The sequence below is a fragment of the Plasmopara halstedii genome, assembly GCF_900000015.1.
Source record: "Plasmopara halstedii genome assembly, contig: Scaffold_470, whole genome shotgun sequence".
NCBI classification, from domain to species: domain Eukaryota; phylum Oomycota; class Peronosporomycetes; order Peronosporales; family Peronosporaceae; genus Plasmopara; species Plasmopara halstedii.
In genome coordinates this window covers 131,801-139,266 of record NW_020187390.1, presented here as the reverse complement: position 1 = coordinate 139,266, position 7,466 = coordinate 131,801, and the positions used below count along the sequence as shown (strand labels likewise).

Here is a 7,466-nt window from a genome sequence, read left to right as displayed (position 1 = left end):
GGATCAACCATTAAAAGAGCTGTAGATTCCCCGTAATTTTCGATGCCACTCCGAGTGTCTTGCTTGAAGTCGTCAAAGTCAAAGTAACGGAGGAAGAGGCTTTGATATTTGTCTCTCACACTTTAAGTGGTTGCTTGCGTCCCGCGGCAACTTCCTCGTCAATAACCAGTTATATTCCAGTACACTAGGAGAAAATTTGTTGCCAAAGAGTCTTTTGAAAACGCCAACTTGATCCCAGCGATGACATTGCCCAACTATTCGAAGGTTTTCAAACACAACGCACGTAGTGACTGTGAACGTTACTTTCGACGATTTAATTGCGTTCGATACCACTCACCATTGTAATTGGACAATCGTCAGAGGCAAAAACACGCGTTAAGTGTTGCACTGACATTTTTTCGCCTTGAATGCGCCATTTTGTCAAGACGATCTCTACATCTGGTATACGTGGACGCGACTCGACAATATCCACGACAAAACTCGTAATTACAGATCTTCCACAAACTAATAATTTGAAGACCACCGACAATCAAACATAGATTAAAATCTACGTTTAAAAAACAATAACTCAAAAGTCGTCCATATTTTCATCATCATAAGCATCATCATCGCTGTCGTCAAATCCATCGCTGGAGCCATCACTTACATAGTAGTCCTGAAAATCTTCGTATCCACTATACGGATCATGATAATAGTCCTCAGGGTAGTCGAATGGAATTGATTCATCAAGTAATTTTCGACGATTAAAAAATGGAGAGTCATCGGCTTCATCTTCATGCCAGTCAAACCACAAACTCGGCTTGGCATCAGACGTGTACAGCCCAAATTCACTGATTTTCTTAAATGTACTGCCTTGACGTCCAATAATCGCAATTCGAAGTCGCAATGTTGGGTGAATTTTTTGTACGCGTTCAACCACACATGTCAATTTAACAAAGAATTGCTCGCTCCAGTCTGGTCGGATAGAGTCAAAATTGGAATTTATCAAACGCAAAACAAATTTGTGACGTCTCCACTCAAGTTCTGTTGGACTTCTCCTTTCTAGTTGCGTCAAAACTTCTATCATGGCGTGATAGAATGCGAGTTGATATTCACTGTGATGACCACCGAGACAGATTTGAAGTGTTCGCTGTCCCAAAAATTCATCGGATAATCTATCAAGAAAGTCGAAAAGGCCTTTACCAGTGCAATTAATTGTGCGTAGCTCCAAAGACGTCAAGTATTTTAATTTGGCGAGTGCGACAAGTCCCTTATCTGTAAACGTTCGAATTGGTGTAAATTGGGTATCGGGATTCTCCAAAACTTCCCGGATAACAAACTTTGTCACCCATGGACAGTGTTTTGCAAGAGTTTCGCAGAAGTTGTCGTCATATATGTCAATGTTACAACCCTCATAATCTAAAAGCTCAAGTGGATTATCGTCACTTACAGCACCTTCATTAACGGGATGATACAGCTCAACTGACAAGTCGTTTAGCGACGGACACCCTTTTAAGGCACTGCTTACAGCAATCGCTTTCCTTCCATACCCTGGTGGTTGCGAGAAGCTTTGCAAGGCCAAAAATGCCTCTGTCTCACCAGCTATTTCCAGCGAGTTTGAATACTCCTCCCAATTGCACGTCATATTTACAGCAAAAGTGAGTTTCTTCAGGTGAGGCTTGATGTGCTCGCCAAATACTTTGAAAAACTGATCAGCAAACGGAACTACTATCCAATGAAATTCCCGCAACTGCGAACACGTGGCATTAAACTCCTCCCACTGGTCCACTGAAATCGACCAATTATCGCGGCACGTCAACTGGTATATTTCACACAGAGTTTTTTTGTATCCATCCAGATACTTAAGTTCGGGACAAAATTTGATTATGTTGTCAAAATGCCTGCGATAAGCTTCTAACCGGTTGTTCTCATCAAGTATCGGAACTGTCAATCGTTTTAAGCCCCTGCAAGTACCTTCAAAATACCAGATTTGGAGTGCCTTGTACAATGCGCTAAAAATTGATTCAAAGTTCACTCGATCTTGCAGCGTTTCATCAACCGTGGCCAGCACTAATGTGACAACATTTTTGCAGTACTTCGCTGCAGATGTGAGAATCTGCTCCACTTGTCCACTAAATAATTGCACACCAGACAGATCCAATCTTCGTAATGCGGGAAGTCGAAAAAATATTACGTCCCAATCGATTCGAATATCTTTTTGCTTCCAAGTCGACAAAAATGTCATTCCTAATCCCCGTGCCGGTGCTTCCCCCATCCGAATGTTCAACTCCTTAATTTGAGGACCTCTCTCGGTAACTCGACGACGTTGTGTCATATATTCCGAAAATGAACCTGAGTAGAACTTTAGTGTTAAAGTAGAGCATTGATAGCGGGCCACAATCTCGCGAACGAGGATGTGCCACGACCTGCATACCAGCGCAAGCGGCTTAAGACTTGATAGAGCATATTTATGGGTTTCTTTGCTGTAGTCGCGCACGGCGAACGCTACAATAGACAAGACGATTGGCATAGGAAGATGCTCCATAAATCCTTTTTCAATTCCAATCAACTAGTACCGGTTTCGCATATCTTAAAACCCTGATATTTAAGACCAAATTGTAACGGGGTACGAAGTGAGCATACACGTTGCATTATTGTGCAAAACTTAGACGTAACAAAGTTCTGGTACTGATGAAGATAATCGACCCGGATCTAGTGGTGGCTGTTACCCTCATGTAATCATCCTGTGCACAATAAACATATATATTTAGTATTAGCTTAAATGAGGTCTAGCTTTTAGTACATATCACATTTGGCAAACGCTAGAATTGTACCTAGTTAGCTCGAAGGATCCTGATTTCGCTTCTGGGCGGAGCATAAGAGCTGATATTTTATACGTCTCTAATGTGGACTCTCCGAATCAATGTTTTATCTGTGCAAGGTGCTAGGCAACCCGTTGCATTTGGTAGCATTTGTCGTCAATATGACAACCAATCTTGCCAGACTGTATTCTTTGTGAAGATGGATAATGTCCTTTTACACACTTTACGCTCGTGCCTTTCTAGGCTTTTGGGGTGATTGGCGGCGGAGGGCTGGAAGTCTTGATTGCTCGCTTGAAGCAATTACCAACTACACACCTAGCGAGTGTGGTGACAGCACATCTGCTTCCGTCCATGAGCTCACTGATGTCAAGCATCGGATATTCGAGGCAAAGCCGAAAGAATTAATGCTTATGGTGGGAGAAGTTGAGATGACAATAAATGCCTGCGCCAAACGGATATACTGCATGTCACGATAGTGGTCGCGAGCTAGCAGCGTGCACAAATGGGCACTCTTTGTAGCTACTCAGCAGAGAAGACATCCTCCACGTGAAAAGTGCTGAAGTGATATATGTTGTGGGCACGCCCTTCCCAATCAGGTGTAGAATGTGCGTTTGATTTCATGCCCGACCGTCAAAAAGGCGATAATTAGCTGACTGTGTCCGATAGTTGCGAACTCATTGCCGCGGTGGTGGTAGACCTTCTCTGTTATAGGCCTTCATTCACGAAGGTGGATCTGTTGCCTCTGTCAACGCACATGACAGAAACAATAGACCAAACAATGTACGGTTATGTGTGATGTTCATAAGGATATGGCAGGTGTTCATCTTAGTGCAGAATGTCACTGTCTTGTATACTTATCAGTATAGATTTACTGACATTTACATGTCAATCATATACCGAACAATGCTTTGTGCCTTGAATATATAGTTGGTGATACGTGCGACATATTTTGCTAATTCGATTGATGCTATGAGTCAAACACTTTACTGGATTTTTTTCACCAAGCGTTCAACTTTGAAAAGAACTAATCTAAGGGCTTTATCGTCGATAAATATTTTTCAAGCTTTCAGCTCCAAGATACGCTGAGCACCTAGTCTCGATAAAACAATAAAATTTACTTATAATTCCTTCAAAGTGACCTTGAGGCTTCTGCTGAATAGAGACAGGTGCTAAACAGCCTTTAGTTCGGACGCAATTTGCCTTCTCGCATCAAATTTTTGTCGATTGAATGGCTTCCAAACTCATAAGCATAATACAGTGTTTTAGGTAGTTAGAGCCTCCCATAGTTTCCAGGCCCCGGCTTGCTTGAATTACCTAGGCGCATCATATTGACGCGGCGATGAAGTGTAACTGAACAGATGCAATCGCACCGAGTTATTCCGTATTCATACAACCTCGTTCGTTAATGTGGTAGGTGTTTGGGTGCATCTTCCATGCTGCGACGGCCAATTGATGCACAAGAGCTGTGAGAATTGCGAACTGTCAGAGGAAATGGACCCAGCCTTACTGAAATGTTAGCAGATGTTACATCTGTAAAAAAAAATATATCTGTGCACCGTGTACCTTTCTTTTCCTCGCTGAGAAATAGAATCAAGTTACCACAAAAATCTGACAGCCAAACCCTTCGCGTAAAATGTTGGTTTCCAGTAGGCATTTATCGGTCTTCGAAAAGCTCTATGCAGCCTTGTGTAGTTTGAGGCCAATCTCTTATAAAAGCAGGTGGTGATCACAGCTCGGGCTAAAAATTGTCAATATCAACTGTCCAGGTTTAGTAAGGCCATGTACTGGTAGATACATCACGTGCGACAGTCGATAACCGTATACCATATGCAGAAGACTTATCTATTCTAATCATTGGACAGTTCGCATGCGTCATTCGATGAAAACATCTAAAATAATTGTTTTTCTTTCTTTCAAGCCCAGAATTATAGACCAGCGTAAACGGCGTCTGATCTAGAATTGTATTTGAGATACAATGTCATCATGAGTTTTCGTGGCGTAGGCAATTTTAGCCGTAGATTGACACGAAGCTAAGAGATAGTGACACTATGTCTCCCCTAATAGAGCTTTGACAAGTTCCGAGCTCACTCTATTAGGACAGGAGTGTTTGAGGATCAAACAGGAGATGCTATAGCTTCAGTGCAGGGCATGGGGCGGACTAAATCGATACCCAGTGGTGTTTCTAAGTACCTCAAGCAAGGCTTGGAAAGTGTTGGCGCATTATTATATAAGACAGACGGTCACCAGAAAAATATAGATCGGGTCAGGAATATATGACATTATGACCTGGTTTCGAAGTGTAAATTGGATGAGCGTGTCGACACGACCTTTAAATGGCGTATTACGCATTAGCACTGGTGACAATGTGAAAGGGCAACTGCACGTTACAATGACCTGCGCTAGAGTCACTGGAGACAGGCGACAAAAATTTGCAAGTGAAAGGCCCAGACCCGGACGTTATAAAGAGATTCTATCTATATTTCTTTCACGCCAAGGCCACACCATTGTGTGACGCACGTTCCATATTTAAAGTGGAACATTCGGGTTGATGGCAAAAGAGTATATTCAGCCATGATTGAAGTGACCAGGATAGGCACGGGAAAGTCATTGTCTGCGTTTGAATCTCGCATTGATTCTGAAGAGCTACTCCTATAAAATGTTTGCAAGTGATCGCAAGCGGGCAAAACTACAAAAATAATTAAAGGAGAAGCTGGGATCACATCCAAAATAAATGTGATTGTTATTTGAGTGGCTAGCCGAACACCAAGCGCGGAAAAGATACGGCTGTACTCAAGGATCGTATCGATTTTAAGGAATGTCACGATGTGAAGCCAAGTGACCCACATCGCGTCTTGCCCATTGAAGGGACAGCGCGTCATTACGTTAACTTTCTGATCAAACAATCAGTTATGTCAAGCGACAAAAATCCTTACCAAGGAACATTTCTGACTTCACACACCTTTTTGTGTGAAACTCGAAGGAAAGTCGGTATGAGATGGTACATCTACCAACTCGGCGCGGACTTTGTTGCCTTAAGTAGTGGCATGTGGCAAATTGAGCAAGCTTATGATAAGGAGAATAAAGTCATAAATTTGACATAAGCGCTCAGTCAGGATGTGATGCAAGACAGCATGCTCAGTGATGTTGACTAAGCTGATTAATATTAACAACTGCTCATGAGAAAGATGAGTATCCCTCTTACTGCAGAATCTTAATCCAGGCAACAATGACTTCAAAATGTTGGAACAGGCACCAAGAACTACTTGTGCACAAACAATATTGAAAAAATTGGTAACGCAGCTGTTTTCATCGCACCATGCTATGCGCAATCCGTTTCAGCCGCATATCCGTCCATGGTGGCATACAGCATGAAGAATCAGATGTGAACATCCACAGCATATACTTACGAACAGTGATGGATACATGCGCTTGAATTCGCTGCATTTTAACACAGACTGTTGTATCGTTATCGCCATTTAATTTTCTTCTTGTCTTTTATGAAGGAATGGTCTGTAAGCAAATTCTGCAATGATTAATATCAATGTGAATCTGCTAGCGCTGTTGTACGGAAGGAGCCTTGGAAAGTGGATTAGCCTGTCCAACCTTGTCAAGCAGCTCAGAAAATGACACAGCCTTTCACCAATCCCTTTGAAAAATGTAGGGTGCGGCAAACGAGGCGACTTTCACGGATTTTAATATAAGACTCATGAGTTACTCTATTCTGGCCCTTCGGTACGTGTACCGGCCATTCAATGTCTGTGGTACTTGAATTCTTACAGATCGCGCTTTTACCAAGTAGATGCTGGTGGAGATGATGACAAGATCGTGTTTGACTTTCGTCAGTGAAAAAAGAAAATAATTATTGAGCTCAACAAAATAATACATGCTATCAAATATGCTTTGCCAAGTTTTAGGTATAGTTGCATGGCTAGAATTATTTGCGATTGATACAAATCATACGTGGTTATGCACAGTAATGCCGTTACCGCATCTCCCACACTGAATGGCAAACCATCTTTGACTTTCCATAAAAGCCTTGGTAACCTAGCTGACTTGTTGTTGTAGCGGAGTCGCTTTCGCATCATCTCAAATATGAAGAGTTGTGTTGCAATAAGGTGATACGTATAGCGTACATGTGCTTGCAAAGTATATTCCATATTTGGAAGCCGAAGTTGTTTGCCGCTTTTTCGTCGCGGTGGTTACACGTTTGCACCGCTAGTCTAATGGATTTAGGAAGGGCAGAGGTAGAAGTGATGTGCGCTTTTGTGTGCAAATGCAGAAGTGAGTGTATTAGTGTTAGGCGCGCTAGCACACAATTGTGTGGACCCACGCGCAACTGCCTTGCGGGCCACACAATATACTAAATCTAAGTTTAAAGCTACCAATCCATCCTAAGGTATGTGGAACACTCTAACTCAGTCTTTGCGCGAACCTACAATAAGTACACACTTTAATATGCAGACATATGCAGTTTCAACAATAAAAGTTGAGCTCGCACTAACAACCATCCTTAGTGGAAATTGAACTCACAACTTTCAGTTTAGCATCACGATGCCAAGCCACTTGAGCCAGTCACCATACCCGGTGGCGTGGGTCGAGTGGTCAATCCTTCTGGACCTAACATTGTGTGGCGCGGGTTCGAGCCCCTCAGCAGACAAAATAGTA

General features: G+C 42.5%; 2 protein-coding genes across 2 annotated transcripts; one reads left to right on the top strand and one right to left on the bottom strand.

Moving 5' to 3' along the window:
- Positions 1-529: 529 nt before the first annotated feature.
- Positions 530-2,524, bottom strand: PHALS_10234 (uncharacterized protein; the record flags this gene model as incomplete). The annotated part of the gene is made up of 2 exons (XM_024725622.1): positions 530-547; positions 647-2,524. The coding sequence occupies 2 exons, from the start codon at positions 2,522-2,524 to the stop codon at positions 530-532; spliced, it is 1,896 nt and encodes a 631-aa protein (XP_024576380.1).
- A 2,260-nt stretch (positions 2,525-4,784) lies between these two features.
- PHALS_10233 (uncharacterized protein) lies at positions 4,785-5,078 on the top strand (the record flags this gene model as incomplete). Its single annotated transcript, XM_024725621.1, has 2 exons — positions 4,785-4,799; positions 4,866-5,078. The coding sequence occupies 2 exons, from the start codon at positions 4,785-4,787 to the stop codon at positions 5,076-5,078; spliced, it is 228 nt and encodes a 75-aa protein (XP_024576379.1).
- Between the last annotated feature and the right edge of the window lie 2,388 nt (positions 5,079-7,466).